At 53.4% G+C, this 27,972-nt stretch overlaps 1 protein-coding gene across 8 annotated transcripts; it reads right to left on the reverse strand.

Moving 5' to 3' along the window:
- Positions 1-242: 242 nt before the first annotated feature.
- CEP164 (centrosomal protein 164) lies at positions 243-27,764 on the reverse strand. Of its 8 annotated transcripts, none has more exons than XM_065697401.1 (31): positions 27,598-27,764; positions 27,076-27,169; positions 26,637-26,748; positions 26,119-26,329; positions 24,457-24,618; positions 23,543-23,671; positions 23,114-23,191; positions 18,020-18,463; positions 16,536-16,610; positions 16,238-16,321; positions 13,285-13,370; positions 12,090-12,239; positions 10,054-10,272; positions 9,060-9,191; positions 8,307-8,523; positions 7,727-7,804; positions 7,341-7,472; positions 6,920-7,042; positions 6,280-6,423; positions 6,022-6,105; positions 5,172-5,240; positions 4,659-4,837; positions 4,190-4,316; positions 3,722-3,789; positions 3,410-3,617; positions 2,992-3,099; positions 2,610-2,724; positions 1,919-2,266; positions 1,422-1,488; positions 1,052-1,174; positions 243-462 (listed from the first exon to the last, which is right to left on the reverse strand). In XM_065697401.1, exons 2-31 carry the CDS (start codon positions 27,167-27,169, stop codon positions 363-365), a joined length of 4,266 nt encoding a protein of 1,421 aa, XP_065553473.1. In that variant the 5' UTR covers positions 27,598-27,764; the 3' UTR covers positions 243-362. The 8 variants fall into 8 exon arrangements, with proteins under 8 accessions (XP_065553473.1, XP_065553474.1, XP_065553472.1 ...); XM_065697402.1 differs by having other exon boundaries at positions 18,020-18,460; positions 27,535-27,764; XM_065697400.1 differs by having other exon boundaries at positions 27,535-27,764.
- Positions 27,765-27,972: the final 208 nt, after the last annotated feature.

A 27,972-nucleotide genomic window follows, 5' to 3' on the forward strand; every position in this document is an offset into this window, starting at 1 on the left:
TTCCTGACACGTTTCCTCTAGCAGAGCCCCAGCTGGATTCACATCCCCCCCTTGACCAGTTCCTCCGAGTCCTCCGTGATTCACAGCCACGGCTCACGGTCGCTGGAATACTAATGAGAGAAGTGTTGATTTATCGAAGCCCTGATGTTTCACCACTGGATTAAACAGTCTATAAAGCATATTTGGACACATTACAGGATTAGAAGAATCCACCTGGGAAGTTCACTTCCTCCTTCCTCCGCTCTCTTGGAAAAAGACTTTATTTCAAGGGCACAGCACAAAGACGCAGCAGAGACGGTTGGGAATCACAGGAACCAATGTGTGGCCCCCGCCACCATCTCTGCAGAGCCAAGGCTCACCCTTTAGTAATGGTAGAGTTTGATTTGCCTGTTTTCATCCAGTCTTAGCTGAAGTATGCTGGAGCTGCTGGCGGGGGGCTTCTGTGCCCCTGGGAAGAGAGGCCTGGCAGCTGGGTGAAGGAAAAGCCTGGCTTAGGTGAGGCATCAGCAGGCATGAGCAGAGCCAGCAGACAGGACAGGTACCGAGGGGCAGAAGCCAGGCTTGGACACATGTGCTGCATTTAGCCTGCTGCACCCAAGTCAAATGGAATTAAAGGGGGATTAGGGAATTCAAAGGAGCACGGCGCTCAGGACAGCGCGAGGGATTTGCTGCTAATACCAGTCACACTGCTGAGGAAATACCAAGAGCTCCGGTGTAACGCAGCTACAACAAGAGCCTGGAACCATCCCCACTGACAGAACAGGGAGCTCTCCCCCATTTGGCCCAAGCACACGCTACAACGTGCCTTAAAACTGAGCTGGAGCGAGGGAGAGCTCGGACAGGGAGCCCCAGCCATGCCAGGGCCACGCATCTCCAGGCACCCCGGCCTCAAGACACTGTCCCTCACTGCAGGCTGCTCAGCAGGGAGTGCCCGGAGCAAAGTCCCTGATGCTTTCAGTGCTTTACAGCTCCTGATTCACTCACCTCCTGCTCTCTGCTCTGACCTGCTGCAGGAAGCTGGAGCGCAATTAGGGACCCAGGCAAAGGATACAGTTTTGATTCCCTCGTGAAGTCTTTCAGCCATTTCTCGTTCATCCCAATCATTCCTTCAATACTTGTCCTGTCTGACTCACAGCTCTGGAACTGGGAGCGCTGCAACAGCCGGATCTGCTCCCTGTTGTACAGGAGACAGAAAGAGACGGTGCAAGTGGGAAAAGCGGGGTCTAGGCAGAAATGATCCCACACCCACAATGACCCAAGACTGAGCATGTGGCAATGAGTAACTGATGACATCTAACTTGTCTACTTAACATGTACCTTATGACTTTGTTATCTACATGGTATATGGTGTGACCTATAAATCATTCCACAGAAAGAAAAGCACCACAATGAAACAAGAACTCAAGGAACAAGACCCTTACTCTGCAGGTACGTATCCCAGCTTGTTGTCCAGAAGCCTGGAACTTCCAGTGTGCGATGGGAACCCACCTGGAAAAGAGAGATTAAATACAGCCCCCCCAAAATCAGCAGCATTTATATCTGGGTGCATTTGCTTTCCTGTACTATGGGCACATCATCCCCACAAGCTGAGCCACCTGCCAAGGACAGACTGGTGTTAAAGAAACAGAGATGGTGAATCTACCTGCAGGTCACAGGAAGCTTTCAGTGAAGCAGGGCCCCTTCTTGAGCAAGAACTGCTTTCTTGGGTGTATATTAAAGGCTGAACTGCTCCAGAAACCAGATCAGCCATATGCTGCACTTCCTGGAATGAAGCTCTTATTCCTTATCTCATTAGCACCCTTCCTATCAGCAGCACCAGAGGATCTGGCCTTACCAGTGCTGCAGGGAACACAGTGAGAACTTGTAGGGCTGTGAAATCAAAAGCAAGCAAGCAGACGGAGCAAAGACAGGGACTTACCTGGGAAATACTTGTGCCATTTGTCTGCCAGGACGCTGTCCACTGAGCGTCCAGCTGCGAAAGAGTCACTAGAGCTCAGCCCAGAGCTCCAGGCCAACTGGTCCGCCAAAGACGTCCTTGGCGGGGGCAGCCGGGAGCCGCCTGCATGAAGTCCTGGCAAGGAGGCACACGTAGAAACAGGGGTGCTGTCACGAGGCGTCGAGGTGAAGAGTGGAGACTGCTGGTTGCTCAGAGAGCCCAAGACACCAAGGACCCTGTCGAGTTCACTAGAGATACGCATCACAGACTCTGTCAGGAACCTGACCTTGTCTGGCTCGGGGACAGCCTGCAAATCAGCTCTCAAATCAACTGGTGGGAAAGAGGGGAAAAGAGGGGTCACTGGGAAGGCAGGGGAGACAGGAGACCTTCCCTGTCCAAGCTGAGGCCAATCGATCTGTGCTAAGTGGGATACAGAGGCTTTGCAGCCAGGATTTGTGCCTTGGAGGCTGCTTGGGCACAGAGTGGAGCAGAACCATGACAGCAAGGACACGATCCTCCCACCTTGCAAGAAAAGGGCCTGCCAGACAAGTCTGGATATGCACAAGTGTGCGCATCTGGTCTCCCTGCCCCATCCCTCCCAGTTCTACTGTACCCCTTCACACAGCCATAAACATAACAGCAATTCCCTTGCAAATGACAGTCAGGCACTCACATTCAGGCTGATTTACATTTACACTGGATGTGCTGTTTGTGTCCTCAGAGTTGCTGAGATCAAAGGTCACCATCTTCTTGCATGCAGCACTCTTCAGTGTGTCTTCATCTGAAAGCTGGGCAAAAGAAGGAAAATGACCCAAATAAGACATGCTGTATTGCTGTTGTGGTTTAAGGCAAGTCTTATTTGGGTCCCTATTCTGCTCTCAGAGAACGTGTTTCCGAAACCCAGCTCTACTGGCAAGCACCACTCTCTGGCCACCGTAAACAGCCTCACCAACAGGGACCAACAGCCCTGCAGAGACTCCAGCACAGGGAAAGGGGCTCTGGGCAGGTTGGAGCGCAGCTGGGCAGGCCCGAGCAGCAGTGATGCTGGTTGTTACCTCCTCCAGCAGCGAGGACTCCAGCTGGCTCAGCTTCTCTTCTTTCTTCTTGAGCAGTACCTGTCCTTTCCGCATAGCAGACTTCATCTTGTCCAACTGCTTGGCTTCCTGCAGGGGGTCAACAGCCGAGCCAAGGAGGAGAAGTGAACCAGAACGACAGGAAAGAACCGCGTTAGTGGTTGGGGTGACTTTCATTATCTCACTCCTACTCAGCACTGGAAATGATGCTGCTGGAGCAAAGTTGCTCCCAAATCTTGGAGAGTGTGGGAAATGGAATGTACACAGGGCAGAGCACAAGCCTCAAAGCCAGTTCACCCCCAGGAAAAGGAGGTGACACTTCCGCCACTTGAAGGCCCCAAGAGCTTCAACTAAAGCCAAGCTCCTGCACTGCAGCAAGCAACTGGGCTGCACCGCTCACCTCTTCCAGGTTCTTGCGCATGCCCTCCAGGTGCTGGGAGCTCTCGGGATCCTGCACCACCTCTTGGGCCTTCTGCATGTCCTGGCGCCACTGCTGCTTTGCAGCTTTCAGTGCCATGTGCCTCTTCCTCATGGAGCGGGTCTGGGTCACCAGGAACTCCTTGGCATTCCTGATGGAGATCCCTTCCGCAGAGATGTAGCTCCTGACACTACATGAGAGAGACACGCATGCTCCTGCTTCCCTGTGCTGTGCCCTCCTGCTCGTAAGGCCAAAGCAAACCCTTCTCCAGAAGCAGCTGTGTAAGATACTCACTGATCAAACTGGAGGTCGCTGTCCTCATGGCTTTGGGCGGCTGGGGAAACAGGCTCTCCAGATGAGTGCTGAGGAGTTGAAACACAGAAACAACTGACATTTGTATGGGAAACAGAACCCTAGAACCCCGTGAGAACCCAATTAGGAGCCAACATTCCCAATGCCATCACCAGGGTAGCCCAGATCCAAAATCAGTGCCAGGGATGCTCTTCGTGGGACTTTTCAAAAGCAACAAAGACATTTCCATCCCTGTTTTGACTCCAAGGGCACTCAAGTATCCCACACTCCTTTCCTCCCAGTAATAAGAGACAGAAATCAGCCCTAAACATACTGATGTGCCCTGGCAAAGAAAAATGCATCACTGCATCTCAACTGACTTCAACCAGAAGGAACAAAAGCTGGGATTTTCAAGGGAGTTACAGCCTCAGATCTCACATGGCAAGCACCCTTACAGTCTGCTTTACTCACAGCTTGACTAGCTTCTCCCAGGTCTTCAGCACGGAGCTCAGCTTCCTCCTTTGGAGATTCCACGCTTTCTTCTGCCTCCAGTTGTTTCAAAGTGTCCTGTTTGCTTCTGATGGCTGCGTCCAGCTCACTGCCACACAAAAGACAGCACTTGATTACACTGCAGGTCCATCTAGCCCAGGAACCCGTCCCTCAAAGCATCTTATTAACCTCACCAGACAGGTGGAGAGAAGCCAAATGAATGTGACAAGCAGAGGTGAAGGGGCAAAATTACACAGCAAGTGAATAATAGATCTGGAAATGGAGCCCAGGACCTCCATGCCCTCAGCATGCAGTGAAACACCATTAGGATTCTGAAGGAATACGGTCCAGCACAGGAGCAGCTCAGAGGTAAGAGAGAGGCCTGAGGGAGGTTTCTGTCGGGGCAGAGGGTAGATGTGTTTGTGTCAGAGGAAATCCCTCAAGCTCTCACCTCTTGCGCTTCTGCAGCCTCTGCTTTCGGGTCTGCAGCAAATCCACCTGAGCCTCCAGCTCCGCTTTCTTGTCCTGGAGCTCTTCCACAGACTTCTGCAGCTGCCGGATGGACTCCAGGAGGCTGGAATGCTCCTTCCTGCTCTCCTCTAGCCGGAGCTGAGAGGCTAAAGCAGCTTCCTAGAAGAAAGCCAAAGAATCCCTCACAGTTATCTCCCCAGCACCAAAGCAAAAGGCGCACAACGTGCAGGAGCTGGCTACCTGCACAGCGCACAGGAGGTCCCAGAGCTACACAGGCACACACCAGGCGCCAGCCCTGGAGGCACAGAACTGGCTCCTTCTCTTAGGAAACAGCTTGGAGCTGATCAAACTGCCAGCAGGATGGCACTCCAGACCTTCACACTCACAACTTAGGGGAAGCAGTTTGCTTTCTCAAAGCCACAGTTGTAGTGTGCTGCCCTCATCCCCAAAGGAAGAGCAGCACAGCACCTCTGCAGAGCCAAGGCATACGTACGTCTCGTTCCAGCTTCGCCTGCCTGTCTTCCTCCAGCAGCTGCTGCCTCTTCTTCCTCAGAGACTCCTCCTGTACACAGGTCAGACAGCAGGTGAGTGCCAGAGGGAGGAGATGCTGATGCCCAGCAGCACCTGCAGCAGGTCAGGCCTAAGTCCCAAGACCATTTCAAAACCTGAGGATTGCTGTCAGCTTTGCTTTATTCCCCCCACACACACACGCTCAAGATCCCCTTCCTCTATTTGACTTCGAGGGAGAAGTTGGGCATATCTGCATTCCCCTGCAGCGGTCACGGCTCATGGCCATTTCTGCAGGATCCTGCTTTTGTGAAGCCTCTGCTCTCCTCCAGGATTTCTCCACCTTTTCACTTCCTCACCCCAGTGCTGCTGGGAAAGGAAGGGCTGACAGAAGCAATGTTATCTACAGCCCTTGGCACGGGCCAGGACTTAAGAGATCTGGCAGGCGAGAGCATCAGCCAGTGATTTCTGCCAGCTCCACTGGAGCATTTGGAGTGCTTCCCTCTCCCACTGCTACCCAAGATCCAGAAACCCTCACTCTTTTCACAGCAGCAGGGAGAAGAGGAGGTAAATCAGGAAGGGGCTGACTGAAATCTGACACGATGCCGAGCAGAACATGCCACCTTGAAAGGCTTTAATGATCCCCCTGTCACTTTTACAGCCATTTACTGTCTTTCACCGCAAAGACCAGCCACGAGGCTGTACTGCCAGGAGCACTTAGCCCCACTCTGACTGGAGATGGGAGTTTTACCTGTAACCTGCATGGCAGCAAAAGCCCTGGCTGAGCACTTCTGCAAAGCCTCCCAGGAGAGGCCGGGAGACCCGTGGGGACTCACCCGGTTCAGGAGCTCTGCTGACCTGCTCTGCACGCTCTTCATGCGCATCTCCAGCTCGCCTTCCAATTCCTGCACTTTCCTCTCCTGCACAGAGATGCTGAGTTAAAGAGCAGCATGAGTTCCTCCCTCACCAGGCAGAGCTCTGCCACCATGCCAGGACCTGGGAAAGCACATCCTGCCCATTGTGGTGCAGCGGGTGGGAGGCACACGAGGTGCCAGGGCACCCAGGCCATGCCAAGCAGCCCAGCACACGCTCACCTTCTCCCGCTGCCTGTGCTGCAGCGCCGCGAGCCGCTCGCCCAGCTCTGCCTGCAGCGCCTGCACCTCTGCCTCGTGCCGCTGCCGCAGGCGCCCCAGCTCGCCCCGCAGGCCCTCCTGCAGCTCTGCTCTTTGCTTCCTCTCCTGTTTGGTGCCAAACACAACCAGGAACAGCACTGAGCGAAGCCCAGGGTTCTCCAGCAAAGCATCGCGACCGCACAGAGAGCGAGCCCGGAGCTAACACCAGCTACAGCAGGTTAGAACCTTTCGCTTACAGGGACAATGCTGTTAAGGAAATGGCTCAAGAAAGAAGAAACAGCCCATGAAACTGAGGTTGTGTCACGTACTGCTGACTGTATAGTCAAAAATGGGAGGCAGAAGGCTTTCCAAAACCGGCTCCCACAAATGTCATGCAGAAATCCACAGAAGCATGTGGAAGTTGCCTTCACAGAGAACATTTTGACAGCGCACCCTTATAACCCCAGCCTAAATTCACTTTACGTCATGGCAAAAATGCCCAGAAAGACTATTTCCACTTCTAGGAGCGGCTGAGATAGACAGGACTGGCAAGTAGCTGTGTCAGCCCAACTGAGCAAGCCACCAGTCACCTCCTAACCCCACTGTTCTCACCCAGCAGTACCTCCTCCTCATACTGATCCTGAATCCGTGACAGGGCCTCCTGATGCTCCCGTTTCATCCTCTCCATTTTCCTCTCATGGTCCTTCTCCACTTCCTGGCGTTTCTCTCTCATCAGCTCGCTGAGCTGCAGGGGTGACACAAGAAGATGTTTCTCTGAACTACAGCATCAGACACCAGCAGCCCCCCCAGGGAACAACTCACACATGAGCAGAGGGACTGAAGCTCAGAGTACTTTGCAAGTGGGATCAGGCTGTGGCCCAGGTAGCACAAAGCACCCTGGTGAGGTTAAGATGCTGTAGGGGTGTTCTTTCCCCTCGGGCATCACCGTCACCCCCAGGTAGGGCATGTGGCCTCTCAGACCCCAGTACACATCCAGTGAGAAGATGGTGAGGAACCATCAGCAATCCAAGGTGAATACTTGCCTCGCGCTCGTATTCTGTCAGTCGATAGGCTTTCAACTGCACTTTCTGCTCTGCTCTCTGCAAGTCTTCCCGCAGCTGAGCCTCCTCGCTCCTCTGTGCCTCTGCTATCTGGGTTTGCAGGCTGGAAATGACCTGCCATGAAAGCCACCCCCAGAGATTTGTCACCCTTCTGACAAGATCCATTCAGTGTCCTCCTACAGAGAGCAAGCAGCATGGCAAAGACCAGTGTGTGCAGTCTCACCTCCCCCTGCTTGGAGCTCGTCCAAATGCTGAGCCAGACCAGAACCACATTTAGCAAGTGGAAAACATTAACACCACCCTCCTTGGGCACCTTTGGTGGCAGTGTGGGAGAAAGCTATTTACACTGTAAGGACACCAGCCCTTACCTTACGATGCTTCTCTTCTGCTGCCGATTTCAGCTGCCGAAGTTCACTTGCAAACTCCTTCTCCAGCTCTTCCATTGCCTACAGGCACAGGAGCAAGACAGACTGCTGGAAAACCTCCATGTGTGGGGACACACCACACAAGATACATTTGCCATTATCATCTATCCACAAGCATCAAAAGCACAATGGTAAACCCCTTCCAAACCAGAGCACACGCAAGGAGATCTCAGTGGATCTCAATCATGCTGTGCTGGAAGGACTCTGAACTGCCCAGGCTCTCAGGAGGACTAAAGCAGCAGCCAAAGAGGTGATCAGATAAAGTGGCTTCGTTTAGCTTGGCAGACACACAGTGATCTTTCTCTCTTCTTCACATGCAACACGGCCATTTAAGTAATTGTTATTTAACCACCACTGCAATAAAACCTGGGGGAGTACTCCTCCCCACCTCAATCAGCCTCTAACATCATACCTAGCATCTTTCCTGTTTTAAGTGAGCCATTGTTAAAGCACATGTTGGTGTTATTTTATCTCAATGCTTTAACTTTGCAACACAAGGCCTAGCTGGGCATAAAGATCTCACCTTCTCCTTTTCCCCATCTAATCTCAACCTGAGCTCACTCAGGGATTGTTCCTTCTCATGTTCCAGCTTGGTCATCTCTTTCTGCTGAACTTCCTCCATTTCCAGCTTCATTTGCTCCAAAACAAGCTGCTGCTTCCTCTCCAGGCTCTCCTTCTCCATCACCTGCTGGAATTCCCACTCTTCTCTTAGTTTCTGCAGTGTGGTCTCTTGCTCTGCCCTGGTAGGTTTGCAACAAGAGTACAGATAGAAGTTGGTATTTTACCACTGGACTCCATTTAGGAACCAGAGCCAAGAGATGACAGCACACGCAAGCCAGAAGAAACTGAGAATCACAGCACACCATTCACCAGTGTACCAATTAAGGCTTTGGAAAGAAACAGCAAAGCAGCCAGTCAGCAGTGAAATAGGAAATAACCAGTTGTAGGTTTTCCAGTGTCTGCCTCCTCCAATTGCTTCCACAGACCTTAAGAGCTGTTAAACAGAGACATCAGCTCAAACCAAGCTATGCTGCAAATTGCTCCTCTCCTTACAGGTGCCATTTCTTTCACTAATGTGGCCCAGAGCTGTGGCCCAACATCACAGCAACACAGCATCACATTTCGGGCCTTGTACTTGCTACCTCAGCAGGGTACCAGCCACAGGAGACTCAGGAGGGCTAACACCTCCACTTGGAGCAGTTGCTGGTGACATGTGAGATGCTTCCCTCCCAAAGCAGCAGTTTACATCCCCAGGGATGGCAGGAAAACTTCCCACCTTATCTTCTCCTCCTCTGCTTTGGTCTCCAAGGCAATTTCAGCTTGCAGCTTTGAGAGTCTCTCAGTTTCTTCCTTTCTAATACGCAGCTCTTCCTCCTCAGAGACCTTTGCCAAATCTTCCCGTAGAGCCCTGAGAGATGAGCAGCCAAAAACAGAAACAAGGTTCAGGAGGCTTCAATATCTTCAAACCACCTCCCCAAGGGATCAGCTGCTGCTCCCACCGGCTGTGCCTGCCCAAGTGAGGCATTCTCAGGGCTCCAGACCAACAATTCCCCTCCATGCACCAGAATCTGGCTGCTGGCACAGGAGCATCAAACCTCTGTTACAGTGTGCTGCATCCTCATGGATAGCACTCAGGGCTGGGTGTTTTCCTGGTAAATTCACTCAACTCCTATTAAATGAAAGCAGGCTCCCAGCCAAGGAACCTGGATGCCCTATTCCTTAAAGCCTTGTTTGGAAGTCCCTCTGTAGAACATACGGTACCAGAGGTTCAGATGGGTCCTCTGGGGTAACCTCATCTCCTCTAATGCTCCAATTTGCAGTCCTGTTACTACCATCCAGGCAGGGTTTGAACACTGGCCAGGCGGTAAAGCTCCAAGCACCGAGCTGGAAACTTCTCCCAGATTAACCATAAGAGACAGGTTCAGAGCTCTGCAAGCTGCATGTGCACGGAACCAGAGCTCATCCCGCAGGAGATGTGGGAATGCTCTCTCCTCTTCCTGAGGCAGGCCGTGCTCTCCGCACACAGCACTGCCAGCAGACCACTGCCCACTGAGATGCGCAGATCCTCACACACACCACTGCCTGTGCCAGGCAAAGCCCTGCACGCCTCCTCCCCAAAAGCCTTTTTCTTGCCTCCTTTGTCAACGGCTCTGCAAAGCAGCACCACCTCCAAGGTGATGGCCTATAGCAGCCCAAGCCTGGGGCCCCCAGCAATGAAATCACAGCTCAGAGCAGAAACAGGAGGGAGATGGAGTAACAGAAGGAAGTACCTGAGGGATTTTTGTTTTTGCTGACGAAGCTTCTCAGCTTCCTCCTCCTCCTCCAGCTGCCTCATCTCCTCCTGGAACTGCTGACTTTTCTCCTCCTGTGCTTGCAATAGGTGTGTTATCTCTTGCCTGTGCTCCAGCTCATCGGCTGCTCCCTCCAGGGACTCTTCACTAGGCTGGTTCAAGGACTGCTCGTGTTCGGGTTGCTCCTCAGGTTGCCTACTAAAAAGAGAAGGCTCCTTTAGCAAAAGTGTGATGGAAAACTGAGTCACATAAAGGAACAGCAACATCCCCCCAAACCAAGAATCCCAGAGCCACCTCCTCTAGAAACATCACTGTCCAAGGGAAAGGAGGAGAGAACCCCAATGGACCACGTCCCTTGCTGGTTAGCTTACAGGAGCTGAGGATCAGCAGCACAGGCAGGCAGAGAGGCAGGACACAAGGTGGGTACACACAGGCTCTCCTCACAAGGCTGCTGGGGAACAGAGAGCGCACGCTCCAGGTTGAGCAGTGGCAGTGCATTACCTCCAGTACCAGTGTGAGGATGCCCCCATGGGTTGACTCCCAGAGGAACTCTGATAACTTAACCCCAGCAGCACTCAGGTCCTGATAACTCCTGCTTTGTACCACTAGAGACTACCTTGCAAGGGGAACAGGAAGGCTCTAGCAGCTCTGAAAGCCAGGCACTAAAGCAGATACAGGCAGTACCTGTGTGCAGCCCAGGGACTAGCAGCGTGCTGCTGCTGGACCAGGTACTTCCCTGCCACTGCAGTCTGAAGTATGCTGGGAGCCTGGCAGCTCCAAGCAACAGAAAGCCCAAAGCACTCCACAAATTCAAACCCAATCTGCTTCTAATTAAGGTTTTTTTGGACAGAGAGCAGTAAAATTATAAGGTCTGAGAGAGGCTGAAGGGGAAAGAGGGGAAAATGAAGATTGAGCTAAGAAAATACTCATTGTTCGCTAGTGAAAGCTGGAGCAGCAAGGTCTCATCATGCTCTGTGCTAGCATAAGGCAGAGGGACTTCTGTTTTGCCAGCAATCAAGGAAATAGCAGCCCCAGCAATACAGGCTTGAGTCAGAAGAGAAAAGGTCACTTGTGCAGCCATTAGCAAAAAGAACAGGACAGGAAGGAGCAGTTGGGTTCTGGAAAAAACCCACTTCATTACTGCTTCCATGTAATGCTGCCTGCTCTGGGCCTGAGCAGAGGAGCCTGCAGAAGGTGGTGTTCATCTCCTGCTCTGCCACTTCCACCTTTTAGCATGGTCTTCCTTCTGCCCCAGTTCTTGCCTAAAGGGAGATCCGTCCAACACACACACATTTACAGAGCTCAACACGATTCCTGGGGGGAAAGGGAGATCCTGTGCTGGTGCCCACATCACAGATCCCTTCTCCAGCACTCAGTCCTGGGAGGCACTGCCTGCTTTCCCCCATTGCACCTGCGGGTCCGTCACTTGGCACACAAAGCAAAGTCAGCACAACCACTTCTACTGAGCTCTGCTATGGCAGAGGAACTGCGGGGATGGATCTGCAAAGAGCAGCTATTTAGTGCAGCAACAGAGCCCTGGCTTTAGCAAGGAACCTGAGCTCTGCATCCTCTGCTCTGAGCTTATTATATCCTAAAGCAACCAGTGCTCCAGTGACTGGAAAACTGGGGTGATTGGCTGGGTTCTGTTGCTCCCCCTCTCTGTGTGAAAGCATCTCCCAAAGCAGGGTGAACGCTCCCAGCCTCATTAGCAACGCTGGCAAAGAGGAGGAGGCTCCTCCAAGCACAAAGCAACTTCCCTCCAGCCCACGGCTCCTGTGCCACAGAGCCCAGGGGCCGAGCTGCTGCTCTCCCCTGCCCAGGACAGGCTGTTCACTTGGCACTGAGTGGAACAGCTGCTTGGATTTGCATATGGAGATGCTGAAGCACTGCTGTGCCCACCAAACCGCATCTCCTGGTGCACCGACTTCACACCCCAGCGTCTACCACCACAAAGGGGAACAAAGGGACAAACGCTGTTATGTTTACAACACCAGGGACTTAAACAAAGCCCTTACGCTTCCTGTGGGGCAGCAAGCTCCTCCAGACTGCCTGGGATATCCAGCGAGCCCTCCTCCGACTCTGCTGCCATGGCCTCCTCCTCAGCAGGGGTCTCTAAAGCAAACCTCTTCTCCTGCGGTGTCTCACAAGCACTCTGATCCCTCCCGCTTTGCAGCACAAAAGAGGGAACAGAAGACTGGGTTAGCACAGATCAGTCTGGGGCTGCTGCAGGTAGCAGTGCCTGCCAGCGGGACCCATTGCTCCAATATGGGTCTGCCAAAGGCACAGCAAACCTCCCAGCCACTGAGGCTAACAGGCAGCTGAGGATGGCATGGGTGCCAGGCTCAAAATGCTGAATTAATCCCTGGATTACCCCCCTCTCTTTCCAGGTCCTCACAGAATGTCCCCAGGCTAAGTCAGCCCTATTAGCAATACTCACACTGTTGTCCAAGTTACAGATGGGAATACTGGCAGGCACATTTACATCTACAACCCTACTTCACCTTGGAAGTACAGAGAAGAGAGGCAAAGCAAGCAGGAGCTAGCTTTACAGGCAGAGAGGAGGAGAGGATGCACAGATGGGAAGCAGGTACCAAGCGATAAGGAGGCAATTCCTGCAGGCACATTCTGGGGGACCTTCACATGAACAGCTCCTCTAAGAACAAGGCTGCAAATCCCAACTGCACGCAGGCAGTCATTAAGATGGACTGCAGCTTCTTCTGTTCACAAGTGTTCCTGGCACAGCAACAGCTTCTTGTCCCCAGTGCCCCAGAGTACACGTAACTGTGCAGAGGCTAAGAGGTTTGACACGATTCATCTATAAATGCCACACGCTGCAGCTCTCAGAGGGAGGGGAAGGGCTTGAGAGAGCCCAAGTTCAGACCATCCTGGCACAAGCCTGATGTTCACAGCCTTAGAGAGAAGTCAGAGCTGTGAGGGAAGCCGAGGGCACCTCCACATCTGGGGCAGCCACAAGGAAATGAGAGCCAGAAGCTACCAGGAAGCTGAAACAAAGCTGAAGTCTGCTGAGACAGTACTAAGAAGGTGGAAGGAGAAGAGAGAGGCTTAGTGAGAAAACAGCATCTCGGGGTGTTCTACAGGGGACGCCTGCACAGGTTGCAGACACCAAAGCAGAGCAGGGGGGACACGACAGGAAATTCATCCAGAGCTGGGGCTGTCCACACCTCCTTTGTTGCTCTGTTTGTACCGTACCTCTCGGCAGCTTTTGTTCTTTTGCTTTGCTCTTCCTCTATACTTGCTTTGCTTTGGTCTTTTTCCTCTTCTCCCAGCTCCTGGGCCTGCAGGTAAAAGCAAAGTGTGGAGTTTGCTGGCTCCTTCCCCATCCAAGCCTCACAGGACCACACAGTGGTCCTGCTGAAGGGCAGCACCCTCTGGTTCAGTGCATCAGCACTGAGCCCAGGGACCAAAGAGCATCCAGGGGTTGCTCCAGAATCCCAGCCGAACGTGCCAGCCTCCTCTCCTGTAGGTAACCAAGGGTCTCAAAGCATCACAGGAATGCCTTGCAGGAATGCTTCCAGCAGCACAACCAACAGGCCTGGGAGCTCAGCTCCCCAGGGTGTCTCAAGTTAGGGTCTGGGGGCTGTTTTTCCAGCACAGAAGATGAATTCCCTGCCAGCACTGAGCAGTTTGGATGCAGGTGTGGTTTTCCTGAAGGTCCTCTTACCAAAAACTCAACTCCCCAGAAAGTGTTGGACAAAAATCTCCTAAATGAGGAATGTCACACACAGAGAAGTAAAATAATGGGCAGTGGCCATAAAGCAAACTGATGTGTTGGCTGCGCCCAAAATCACACCAGCACTCAGCCCTGCCTCACATCCTGGCTCTCAGGCAGATGGTGATGGGCAGTATCCCCAGGGTCTCACCTACGCAGGGATTCCAGACTCCTTGCTCCAGAGCAGAGTGGGTTTGGTGCTAAAGTGGCTTATTTATGACACAGTAAATACCTGACACACGAACAGCAAATATTTGAATATGGAGTAGTCAGCTGCTGCTCCCTCTCCCACCTGCCTGTCCCCACAGCAGGCACACACAGCAGGCACTGTGCTGTCTACCTGGGGAGGGAAGAGCTCCCCTCTTGAAGCTGTCAGCCCCATGAAAGAAAGCAGCGAGGCCTCATCCTCTGCGGAGGTTCCTGGTCCCATCCCCAAGCTCTTGGGGCGCGGAGGCACAGGAGGGAGCGTGCTGTGGAGCAGGGCTAAACCAACACGGAATTAAAGCAGCGGTAATTTATGCACGTGCTCAGCAGAGCAAACAGCAGAAGGATTCCCTGCGAGTGCTGTCACCTTCCATCCCATCAGCCCGGCCGCAGCTCCCGCAGGCAGCCCCCGCCAGCCTCCCTCCTGCCCCGCTGTAAGTAATGACTGCAATTCCCGCGAACCGAGCGGCTCAGCAAATGTTTCCTGCCTCAAAATGGGCTCTGTCACCGCTGCCTGCGGAGGGGAAAGGAGAGATAAATGGGGAATGAGACCTCACTGGGAACAGGGATAACCAGGGTAATGCTGCTGAGCCCACGCCTGCAGCCACGGCTGCACCCCTGCCCCACCGGCCTTGCCAAGGAGGGCAGTCCTGCCATGGAAATCACAAGCTGCAGGAATCTATGGACACATGGAGAAGGTGAGAACAACACCTGCCTGCAAGGAACAAGGGCTGATTTCAACCCTCAGGACCCCAGCAGTCCCAGTGCTGACACAGCTCTGTTTTCTGCCCTGCCCCACACTCATGATACAAAGCCAGCCTCCTGGACACAGTCTGTTATCTGCCATCCCACCTCCCTGTCTCCTCCCTCCGCACAGCACAGATCCCACAGGACCTCAGCAGGAGGATCTCACTGTCTCCAGCACACACCAGCTTACATTGCATGCCTGCTTCCATCTCCTCACCACCATCACCCCCTGTGCAGCAGCAGGGCCAGCAAACAGGATGCCAGCACTTTAAATGCCTGTTAAGTGAAGGGTGAAGGGAGCAGATTCCCCACTGTGAGCAGAGAAGCCAGGTCTAGCAGGAAGCAGCACACAGGCCCTGCAAGCTACCACAGCTCCTGCCAAAGGCGCTCAACCAAAACTCTCCAGCACTGCCTGTGCAGCTGCTGTGCAGCAGTGTTTTAAACCCACCTCACTGCTCCAGACAGGGCTGTAATGAACTCCAGACGTGGCTGCTCCAACCTGACATTTGTATGCACGATGCCCGTGCTGCAGCAGCAGGGAAGGGGAACACAGCAGGTGCATGGTTTGTTTTCCCTTCACATCTGATTATGCTCATTATTAGGCACAAGAGGACAGGTGTGATCTGCAGACACCCTCACAACCCGCATGGCTCCTCTCTGCCGGGCAGGTGAGGAGGTTGCCACGTAGGGCTCCTTCAGCATAGCCCATCAGCTCACAGTCAGAGCAAGGCTGAGGAGCGCAGCTGGAGCCAGCACACATGCATGTGCCCACCGAGGTGGTGCAGAGAGGGTAGCTGCAGCGTGCAGCTGAGCAATCAGCTCCATCGTGTGCTGAGAAGACAAGGAGAAAACCTCAAGATGCACAGCACTTGCTCAGGCAGAGCTGCCTGGTCCTAGATGTAACCTGGGCTAACACAGTACAGGAAACACAGATGTGCAAGCACATGTACACTCCTTCATGTGCCACGGACTCACTGAAAGGAGCCTGTTTCTCCCCTTACATGAAAGCAGACAAGACAACCAAATGCTTAAAAATAAGCTTCCCTAGACCAAAATCTGTCAGAGGGAGCCAGCCTCCTTTTCCTCCCATCTACACACTCGTGTTCTGGTACACAAATCCTTCCCATCTGCTTAAGGGAAAGAAAGGGACAAATATACCCACGAAAGGAAAGAGACTCAGCTTCCCACCATTCCCTTGGAAAGCCATTGACCTCCTGGGGCAGGGAAGCTCCTGTTTGAGATTACATGCTGCAGCCCTCACAAGCCACCTGCACTCAGAGTTTGTTCCTTGTGTAGATACCTACATCTCACCTCTGCAGACAAGCCAATGCACTGGTAGTGCTGCTGTAACCCCTGACGCTAAGCACATCACTTGTGTTTGTCTCTGCAAAGCCCCTACACCAACGGCATCATCCTGTTACTGCTGCACCACAATACAGCATTTGATCCAGACTGGTCCCTGATCACACACAGAGAACTGACCTTGCACATGGGGCTGTCCACAGCAGCAGACAGATCCTCCACATCTGGTACCTGCTCAGAAAGCCAGTTCTTGATGCCCATGTCCTAAAGCAGAAAGGAGGAAAGGGTCAGCAGCCGATGAGCACACACAGGTTTGGCCAGAGACCCCGAGACTGGACCCAAATCCTCACACAGCTTGGAACACAGCTATTGAAACCAATAGCACAGGTTACAGGACACAGGAGACGACTACCCCAGTCCTGCAGGCACGCGTGGCACCGTGTCCCACCCAAGGGACAAGGAGCTTTCAGTGACTCACCACAGGCCACATCACCTCACGGTCCAAGCAGTTAGAGACTTGCAAGTCCTCCACACAGTCGCTGGCCTCTGATGTCTTTGAAAGCCAAGAGGAGACGTGTGTTAGAGCCTGTACACGTCCTATAGCAGCTTCACGTACAGTACACGTCCCTGCAGCTTCACACTGGCATTCCCAACAAGGTGACAACCGATGTGGGAAGACAAATCTGGCCTCTCCATAGCATAGTGACCCACGAGACAAGCACAAAATATCACAGGGGCACAGGGGGAGGAGAGGGGACTGGGGAGGGCAAGGAAGTGCTCCTCAAATACTCCTGACAAAAGGCATTTGCTTCGTGCGCTTTGCTCCTTCTGCACAGATCTCTGTAGCTCCAAGAGCTCCCCAGCCCACCACACAAATGGGTAAAGCCACACAGAACAGTATGGTCTTAAAAGGTCTTTAAAGATACACTTTGGCATGCCTAACTGCAGCAAGGGCTCCTCTGTTCAGTGTGAACACCCGCAGAACCCTGCTGACTTCAGCAGAGCTACCCAGACGCATAAAGCAAGTGGGCAGGTAAGTGTAAAAGCAAAGCTTTCAACTTCCAGCTCTCTGGGACAGAACGTGTTTTCCAGGCTCAGTTTTATCACTTATCATCTCTTAAGGATGTTACACAGCAATGGACCTAGAAAAATCATCAAAATCAGCAGGAACAAAGCTAGAGTGGAAGGAGGGAGTTTATCAGCTCTCATATTCTAGCATTTCTGGAAGACACTGAACCAGAGCATGTGTCTGTCTGGCACCCCAGTTGCAGGGGCCAGGCCAGGAACCCATCTGCACCTTGTGACGCTCAATGGTGCCAGAGATGGCACAATCAGCTACCCCGGTTCTAGCTGCTTCTCCTCCTCCTAGGAAAGCTGCAGGCAGGGAGGCACCATGCTCACAGATGAGAGCTGCAGCTCCGAGCCAGCCTCCAGGTACCGTCCTTCCCACTCTGACCCGCACCTCCCATCGCATCCCTCCGGAGCTGCGAGTATCACGGCTGGCAGCTCACTTGACACTTTTGTCCCATCTCTGCATAAGCTGAGAGAAACAACAGAAGGAGAGAAACAAAGCAGCACGGACAGCTGGGCTTGGTGTGAACTTCATTATAAACCTGCTTGCTTAGTACAGATGGCAGCACTGAAAGCTGAGACTTATTTCTCCTCCAAGACTCGAAACCCACGTCTCAGTCCAGGGTTGCTGCCTGTCGGTTGCTTTGGACAGCACTTTGTGCATGCAGAACACAATGATTTCCCAGCTCAGTGCTAAAGATGCTGATCTGGGAATTCAGAGCACTTGTGCCCCCCCCAGGAACACCCCGCTGACTAGGAAAGCGCTTACGCTGCCTTCACAGAAGACACGTAAGTGCTCCAAGAGCTTTGCTGAAGCAGGGCCTTACAAGGCAACAGGAACAGGCACGGCAGCTTCCACACCAAACCGAGCCACGCAGGGAGGTCTCTTACTTCGCCAGCACCCAGCTTGCCATCTGCTTCCAGATCGGCTGCTGCTTCTTCCCTCATTTCATTCACCATCTCTTCAGCAACAGACAGGGGGTCAATGGGAGAAGCCAGGTTTACCTGCTGATCTCCCTCAGCAGGTTCAGCAGCCGGAGATGCAGCTCGAGGTGGCCCAGGACCACTGGGCATATCTACCCCTGCTGCGCTCTTTTCCCCCAGGGACTGCGGCAGCTCAGCAGCAGCAGAGATGTCACATTCCACCTCAGGATCGGGCTTGCCCAGTAGGTCATTCCCAGTGTGTTTCCCCCCGGACTCGTCCTTGTTGTGGTCAGACAGGCTGCTGTCAGCATCGCCAAGAAGGACTTCGATGGGAGTCGGAGGGCACGCGTCATCGGAATCCAAGGAAAACTTTTGCCCTTCCTCAGCACGTCTGGATTTTACAGACTCCTTCTAGGCAGCAAGTCAAACACGATTATAGGTACAACATCCTTTACCCCCTCTCTGGGAGGAGGCAGCAGTCAGAAACAGCATGGGTTCTGCTACAGCACAGTCACAGAGCTTTGGGTGACTTCCAGACCAGTTTGATTTCTTTTCACAAAGTCCCTTTCAAAGACCAGGAACTCCACTGGGATATACACAGTCACCTGCTGGGCTCAGAGTTGTTTGGGGTTTGGTTCTGGTTTGTTAATCTGTTGTGGATATCTATCCACAGGGGCTCAGTGCATAAAGGTACCTGTGGTTGACCTAGGTCCATCAGCCCCTGGGAGCACCCTGCATGTTCTGCAGGAGACCCACTTCTGCTTCCACCCTTCATCTGTTCAGTGAGAGATGGAAATTTACATGAAGCTGGTACTGGACACGTAACTTCTGCCTGAAATCAAGCAGAGAGGAGCAGACAAGCTGCAAGCATCCCACCTCCCAGTGGGACAAACCGGAGGGCAGGCACCAGTTTAAGCTCTGAGCTCAGAAGAGGGCTGTGACTGACAGAGCACACTCAAAGAGAACACAATCCCGCATTAAAGCTTAGTCACCGCGAGGTTCAGGTGCCTCTCCAGCAGTGGGGAGGCCACACAGCTCACGAGAACGAGCACGACAGCCAGGAGGAAGCAGGAAAAGGTTCCCTCATCAGCATGCAAACAAAACTGCTAGCACGTCCCACTTTCTCACTGTTTTATTAATGCTGTGGTGTCTTGTCAAACATTAGCTGCATCCTGTGTACAGCATGTACCACACACAGACCGCATATTTTAACGATGTATTTTTATCAGAGTGCAACTGGAATGCTGTCAGCTTGAAAGCCAGAGCAGCAGCGCACTGACAGCGCCTCTCCCAGCCCAGTGCTGGTGTGTGGGACCTTCCCGGGGCTGAGAGCACCATCCATCAGCATCCGTCAGGACAACAGAGAAAGCTCATCACCAGCTACCCAAAGAGCTGCAGCCCAGAGCCCCACCTGCGATTCAAACCAAAGTCTATGGCCCCTTTCCAGTGTGGTGCCTGCCCAGCAGAGGTTCGAGCACACACCACTGAACCACCAGCCAGCCACCAAGGCTCCATAGCACCTGATCGCAGACAGGCTTGTGCCAGAGGCACTGCCCCATGGCAGTAACACTGAAGCAGTCCTCACTTTTATCTGGGGTTGAGGGCACCTGGAAAGTTGTATTCCCTTTGGGAAAGGCTTGATTTAGAGTTCTCCTCGAGCCCTCTCTCCAGGGCATCTGACAGCACCCAAGGAAAGGTATGCCTGATGAGAGCAATGCGGTTTATGTACACAGATGTACACGTAAAACAGTACAGAGACACTTCCCTTTGAGGAGCACAACGCCACAACAGAATACACCAATGACTCCAGTAACACTGTGCACACAAAGGATTCTCTCCAGGCAAGTTTACCTCAGTTACTGAAACATCCCAGCATAATCTCTTTAGCTGGTAGAATCCTGCTTTAAGCACAGATACAGACAAAGCTTTTGTCAGCATTACACCTCAATGCTCACAAAAGCAAGTCCCTGGAAGAGCTCTGCCAATCAGGCACACAGGTGGAGGAGGAGGGAGGTTTTCCCTGTGCACAAACAGGCTATGGATTTTCCATGGATTTCAGGGCTGGGACAAGTCAGTCAGGATATAATTGGCTTTCGCTGATCTTTTCACAAGCTGTAACACATTTTCCCCGCAGCTGAGTGACGCTAACTGATGTGAAATTTCTGCCCATCAAATCCTTATGTCCAGACTTCCAGTGATCAGCACAAGCCTGGAGAAAAGCACATCAGTACCAATGGGACCAGCTTTGGGAAAGGCATCTGATCCAGAGATGAATCATCAGGATGAACAGCAGCCCCCAAAACTGAGCCCTGCTCATCTCAAAGAGCACGATTCACTGAAGTCCAAGGGGGGTTAGGTTCGACAGACCTCACCTGGGTAGCATCTGCCCTGGCGTTTTAAGTTTACACCTCTCTCCATGCATGTAATACAATAACCAGCCAAAGAAACAAACCAAGCAGCTATCAGGCACACACCACAACACTCAAAGCTGCCTACTGCATGCACAGCTTCGGTGACATCATGAGAACAGAGCCATGATATCAGAGCCACTCATCACCTCTCTCAGGCTGCCAGCTTCTTCTGCAGGGCTTCTTCGGTGCTGGAGGTCAGCATCAGCAGCATCAGCAGCATCAGCTACCCAGCTGCCACAGTCTTCCTCCTCTGCTTTGCTCTTCTCCTAGTGGGTGAGGTAACGCATCCACTAGCAAAAGTCCTCACACCTCCTTTCCAAGCTGCTCAGGTCATCCAGATGTGACGGGTCACAGCCCTGCGTCTCACCCACTGCATCTGCCCTCCAGCTCAACAGCTTTCCAGCTTGGGAAAGGAGCCCACAGGAGCTCAGCAGCTCCCAGGCCCACATTCCCCCACAAAACCCTTTACGTCTGCGTGCTTTGCTGTGGCTCACTACAGCAGTTCTCAGCCACGCGCCCCCAGCACGGAGAGAGCAAGGCTGTGGACACAGGAGCCATCCTCCCCTTCCACTGTCATCCCTGCACTGGTGTTTCATGGACGCCTTTGTTTCCCGGGAAGCAGCAGCTCTGCTCCCTGCATCTCGGCAGTACCACACAAGCTCTGTTGCACAGGGTTTATTTACAGACAGCTCCTGTTCACACATCTCCATCTGACAGAGCAGCCTCGTGTGGCAACCTCCCCCCACACAAAGGACCCCTGACCCCAGTGTTTACCCAGAGACTGACCTGGACAGGAGGCAGAGCACTAAACCTCCCAAGCTGCAAGCGCGCCAGCAGGGGATCGCTTCTGCTGCTGCGCGACCACGTCCCCAGGCACCAGAGATGCTTCCAGACCTTTTCCTCCTCTTGCCCCTTCCAGCAGTATCCCAAAGCCCTTCTGTATGTTAGAGTCTCACGTGCCTGCAGTGACTATTCCAGCTCAGGAATTCAGGAGACAAGGAAGCTGGGTTTGGGCAAGAGCTAAGCCAAGACAACCAAGCTTCCTACATGAGGCCCTCTCACCAAGAGTACATTCTAATGACACATAAGCCTCATTCCTCAAGGTCCCCAGCACCTGACTTGGGTTTCATTTGCACTGCCTCTTTCCCAGGTAACTCCCTCCTTGCCCCAGAAAAGCCCACAGAGGGAGGCAGCATTCCTTTCCACCTCTCTTCCCTCTCTCCAGACACTCATTCCACGTTCAATGCAGTCGCCCCTCTCCCGCAGCATCCTTGTGTCTCAGCAAGTCACTAAACCCTCACGCTGCTTTTCTCTGAACACAGGTATTCGACCTTGACGCACAGGCTACACGAGGCCACGAAGTTTTTATCACTTCACCCCATTACACCTTAGATTTCCCCCCTTAAGGCTTGCCCTACAAATCCTTTCCTCCCTTTCTGCAAAGGAGCTGGAGAACCAGGCTTAGGCTTGCTCATAGGAATGCTTTTCTACTGCCATCTCATGGAAGCATACCAGAATTACCTTTTCCAGGGGGGTTCTAATACCAGGACTAAGATACCCCCCATCTGGGTTAACTGAGCCTGGCTGTTGGGCAGCAGCTGCCATTTCACTATAGATGCCTGAAGCCCTGCACTGAAATGCCAAGACAGCTCTGTTCTGGACACGTTAACCTTCCAGTGATGAACTGGACCCTAAAAGGCTGCTGCTTGTTTGGAGACCAGAGTGTCAGCCCCTTCTTTCTCCCTACATTAGCATAAGCCTCTGCAGTTCCACCCAGCACTGTAATGGCTTTCACTACCAAAGCCCTTGACAGCTTACTTTTTGTGTGCTGCAAACAGGATAAGGCAAATACTGTACAACACTTTAAGAGAAATTAATTTGCTTTTCAGACAGTGGAACGGGATTTCAAAGCAGTGAGACAGGATTAATGTCAGCACCGTCGGGCTGCATCACCAGAGCTGCTTGCCACGCACTTCCCATTGTGCCCTTGTCACCTTAAGCCTCATCACTGCTAAGAGGCATGGAAAGGCAATGTCTGCACGAGCCCACACGTGTCCTCAAGTCGCTGCTGACGCTGTGCCCCAGCCACAGAATGTCAGCAGTGCAAGAAGGAAGAAAACAGCTTCCAGGTGACCACACGCAGTGCACATGAAAGGTTTAAGACTCCTGTGGAACTAAGCATGAGAAAGGCATTTCCAGAGCACATTCCCCTCTGCTCTCCCCAGTGCCACCATTGCCACTTCAGCTGAGAACAAGACTTCTTTCTACACTCACTGAAACAAGCAGCGCAGAAGCAAACCTTCCTCAACAAGCCTTCCTCCTACAGCAAGCACAGTGGCACATCTGCTCCGAGGCTCTCCCCTTTCTGCTGTTGAAGAGCCCTTCGCCAGCTTGCCTGTCACACCTACATCACTTCAGATTTCTCTGCTTTAGAATGAAACAAAGCTCCAACATGGGCAAAGCTGCCATCTCCTCAAATCCCACCCACCAAACCACAAGCATCCTCCTTCAAGCACAAATTTGCCTCCAACACACACCCCCCCTGTCCCCTGCAGACCGCATCTGGCTTCCCATACACTCCCCAACCCTGCTGCTGTGCCTCCCTCTCCATCAGCCTGCTCCAGGTTGCTCCTGCTCACAAATGGCTTACCTCAGAGGCAAAGCTGCCTCCCAGGGCACTGACATCCACGTGCAGGTTTTTGAACAGTCCTCGTGTCTCATGGGAACTCTAAAGTATGGAAAAGTAAAAAGGGGATGGTCAAGACTGAGTTCTGACCCCTGCAATCCCTAAGCCTCAAAATAAGACAGTAAAGCTATAGCGCTGCTCCAAGGCAACACATCTACAGCCCCCTCCTTTTGGAATTACCTCATGGCAGACCATGACTTATAGGGAGTACCATGACAGAAAAGGATTAGATGCTTTTTGGTGACCCAACAACGCAGAGGAAACACAGCACAAACTAAGGCCCTGAGTCAAATGGAACAGCTACGGTCAACCACCAGAGCATCAGTTTTTCGTTCTTTGAGGCCTCCTGCACTACAGTTGCTGACTCATGTTAAGAACCAAGGCACAACCCACCTCATTTTCACTTTCTTCCTCTTCACTTCTCACTTTATCTATAGCCCCTGGGTTCAAGGAACTCTCCTCTTCACAGACCAAGCCCAGCGACTTCTTCATCTGGTTGGTGGCCTTACAGGTCTCTGCAGGCTGTGGGGCCAAAGAGAAGGGAGGTGAGAGGACAGCCCAGGGAAAGGGGAGATACAAACGCACTGAGACACTGCCAGCAGCAGGGGAGCTGCTGAATTCCAAGAAGGCGCCCGGGTTGTGCTGCTACCCTTGTTCTGCTAGAGCCATGGCCAGCTGGGAGAGCACATATTCCTTATGAGGCCATGCTGTGCCTTAGATCAGAGGGTCCTGTCCTCTACGATGAGAGCTGCAAAACCTGCCTGTGCCTCAAAACACTGGTTCAGTCCAGCCCAGCCCATAATAAAAACAAAGTGCTTGAAATCACCAGTGATAAGGCTCAGCCAGACTAAAACCTTCAGTGAAGGTGCTGACCTGTATGTTTGGCACTACACTGGGTTTGTTTCCTTTCGAAAGACTGACCTGCTTGGAAACCTTGTATTCATCCAGAAAACTCTGCTTTTCACTTGTTATTCTTAGCAAATAGTTGAGGGACAACATGATTTACTGCATTACATCATCTGTAATGCACATCACACAAATCATCTTCTACTAAGATGAACTTAACAGACTTCTCCTGCCAACAGAAACTGAAACACTTCTTTCTTTAATCTGCTAATCACAGCAGAAGAAAGCTCAGCACAGATTTAGTACTGGGCTCCCTGGAAACAGCAAGAGAACAGCGGTATGGTGAGGGACAGCAGGGAAGTGGGGTTTAACAGACAAAAGCATCTCAAGACATCACAAATGCTTCTCAGTGTCCCCATCCCGAGATGTTCTGCAGCGCATTCCCAGGGCCAGGACCTTACCTGTGTCCCTGCTCCGGTGTCGAGGCCGGCGGGCGCGGGGCTGCCGTGCTGCAGGGGGAGCGGGCTGGGGCGCAGGCCGGGGAGCAGGGGTGCTGGGACCCCACGTAGCGGGGCAAGGCCCCCCGGGGGCACCTGCACGGGCGCCAGCAGCGTGCCTGCGGGCTGGAACGTGCACAGGGCTCACTGACACAGCACGGGACACGGCTCCTCACAACAGACAGGACCAAGCCCACATGAGACCCACCGCCACTGAAAGCTGCCTGTGAGACCCAACGCCCAGCAATGCCCAGCACATGATACACCCTTTGATTTACTCACACATTTTGTCTTCCAAAGGCCCATCTGAATACAGTGGTTTACTTTACAGCAGCAAGGCAATCCAGAAAATCAATGGGCATCACTCCAAACCAAAGCAAGAACAACAGCCACCACACCAGCTCACACGTACCCACGCACAGCACCCAATGGGAGGGCTCTTACGCAGTGCCATGCACCCAAGGCAAACTGGGCAGCTCCCCTTCTGCCCTGCTGCTCTGCACAGCATGAAATGAGTGAAGGAGAAACTATTCTGATGGCAAGAAGCCTCCTATTCTCCGCAAGCTGCAGTTACCACCTCCTTTTAGACAGAGATCCAGGCTGCTTCCTCACCTTACACCAGTGGAAAAGTTACAGACAGCACAAAGCAGCTCTGCTGCAGCACATCCATAAGAAGCTCCTGAATACACGTCTCCCCTTCAACGGGCAGCAAGAGCCCAAGGAGCCATCCAACATCCTCTCCTCTGAGCAGCTCATGTTTGACATCAAGTTACCCTCCCCTAGAAACATGACCACAACCATGGAGCTCCCACCCCATGACAGTGCACAGGTTCAGCTCGGAGCACACATGCCAGGGTTCTCTCTGCAGCACATACACCAGCTCATGCTCCAGCAGAGCACGTGCACATTCAGACATCACAGCTCCTCTGCGCTGTGTCTGCACCAGGCTGCAGACTGAAAGCAGAGCTAAATCACTCTCAGGCTGAGGAGCAGGGAGATGAATGTGCACCAATCCTTCTTCCACAAAGTCGCTGCCACGGCAATGGCAACAGAATAAATCACACATTCCACTGTAACAGAATAAATCACACTGATTATTTTCTGCAGATGGCCATTAACTATGAGTTAATGCAGAGCAGAGGATGTTAGCTGTCCTTCAGCAAAGATAAACCCGCTTCCACTGGGCTAATTAAAACTTGCAGGGTAATCTGCACTTTATCTGATATTTATAGTCATAGTTCTTATCAGTGAGCACTACCACATGCTGGTAACTGGAAACCTGAGTTAGTGACGTGGTGGAGCCGCAGCTGGGCACCCCCAGCAGCACAGCAATCCATTAACGTTAAACGCACTGACCTTTCAGATCATTTCTTACTTCAGAACAGGAGATCCACTAACTTCTTATTAAACTGAGGCAATTACTTATGGACAAAGAGTTTGGGCAGAACAGAGCAAAACGATCCTGCTGTTCCCAGAGGAAGACAATGACATTTCTAGACAGCATCTATGACAGCAACAACAGGTGATTTGACTGCAGTCTCATTCTGCTTCTCCCAAAAGCGTACATTTATCATGTGCAATCTCTGCCCAGCCTCCCCAGAAGCACTGCAAGTGGAGTCTACTCACAGCAAGCTGCTTCAATGACTGCTTCTCTTTCTTGCTCTTCTTCTCTTTCTTTTCTTTCTTCTTCTTCTCTTTCTTTTTCAAGCTGCCACACGCCAGCAGCTTCTCTCGCTCCTGAATGACAAGCTCTCTGTAGTGATCATCACACGGGTGGTCCCACACGGATTGGCCATTAGCAAAGTTGAAGTAATAAATCTCACCGGTGATGTCTTGGCTGTATGGCAGAAACACCATGAAAAGATGAAAGAGCACATACAGATAGAGCTGCACCTTCCAGCACATCCTTACTGAATCACCAAGAGCCCAAAGACACACTGGTGTGAGGAAGCAGCCCTCCTGCAGACTGCTCACGTTCACATCCAACTTCCCAAATGCTCTTTCCCTCTATTCCACCACCCCAAAAAGACCCAAGCATCCACAGGAAGCATATCTCCTGTGGCATTGCCCCCATCAGACTGCCACTGATGCGGGCACCACAGAGCGGGGAAGGGCAGGAACCCAGCCACTGACAGAGCTCTCACCAAGGCTTCCACCCAGGCGGCAACAGGGCCACGATGCCTTCCCTGGCCAGCCACAGCAGCTCCGGCTCCTTCTTGGGGTCGATCCCGATCGCCCGGGCATAATCCTGGACTTCTGGAAAACAGAAGAGGAACCAGTGGAGATGACGTGCACCAGGCACCAAGCAATAAAGCCAACTTCCCCAACTAAGGCACAGGGGCACGCAGAGGAAACAGAGCTGCCAGCGTGGCCCATGTGTCAGTGGATGCACTGTGCCATGGTTCCCTGCCAGGCTGGACACAGACTGCAAAACGGCAGTTATCTTTACAACCACAAAGCTAAAGTCTTCTATAAAATCCCATTTATTCTACCCTCATACTCTCCCCAATTCCGATTTTCTTAACACACTGGCAGTGACTTGCATGCACGAACCCCAGCGCCGGGGAGGGCAGGATCTGTTACCTTGCTCACTGGGGACATAGGTCTCATCGTAATTTTCTTCCAGGATGATCTGGTCACCAATGCGCACCACAGGCTCTTCCACGGCTTTCTGCATCTGGCGGCACGAAGGAAGCGACAGGAAGCACGGTGATGATCAGCCGCACCCGGTGTCCCCGCAGGGACCGGGCTGCCCGCGCACCTCTGCGGCGCAGCGATGCGCCCCGGGTGCAGGACGTGCCCCGCATGCCCGGCGCTGAGCCGCCGCCTCCGCCCGCGCCGGGTTTAGAGCCTTATGTAAAGGGAGGCCCAGGGGCAACGGTTAATGCCGGGCTTAACTCCCGGGGCCGCCCCGAGCCCAGGCAGCGCCGCGCCGCTCCCTCCCCGAACGGACCCGACCAACGCTCCCGAGGCGGGGACTCGCTCCACACCCGCTCCCGTCCCTCAAGGCGGGGCTGGCCCCGCTCCGGGCCCCCCGCTCACCCCGCACGGCCAAGCCCCGGGCCCCGGCCCGGCCACGCCGCCGCCGCCTCCACGGACGCTCACGGGTTGCCTGGAGCTGCCGTCACATCCGGGTCCCGAGCAGCGCTAACGCCCGCCCCCGGCCAACTGCCATTGGTCCGCACAGGCCGCCCGGCGTCGGACTGGCTGGAGGGATGCGTGACGTCCTACTGCGGCGGCGCCTGCCGGGGGCTGTAGTGCGGGCGGGGCGGGCCCCCGGCGCCCGTTGCCATGGCGACGCGACGCCCCGGCCCGCCGCCCGCCGGTACCGCCGGGCCGGGCCGCGCCGCAGCCGGGGCCGGGGGCTGCGGGGAGGCCGCGGGAGCCGCGCGGGGCCGCGGCCGCGGCCGCTTCCGCCGGCGGGCGGGGGGCGGGCGGGCGCGATGGCGCTTTCCGGGGCGGGGAGCGCCGCGCCGCCAT

Source organism: Lathamus discolor, chromosome 17 (assembly GCF_037157495.1).
Source record: "Lathamus discolor isolate bLatDis1 chromosome 17, bLatDis1.hap1, whole genome shotgun sequence".
Lineage (NCBI taxonomy): Eukaryota > Metazoa > Chordata > Aves > Psittaciformes > Psittacidae > Lathamus > Lathamus discolor.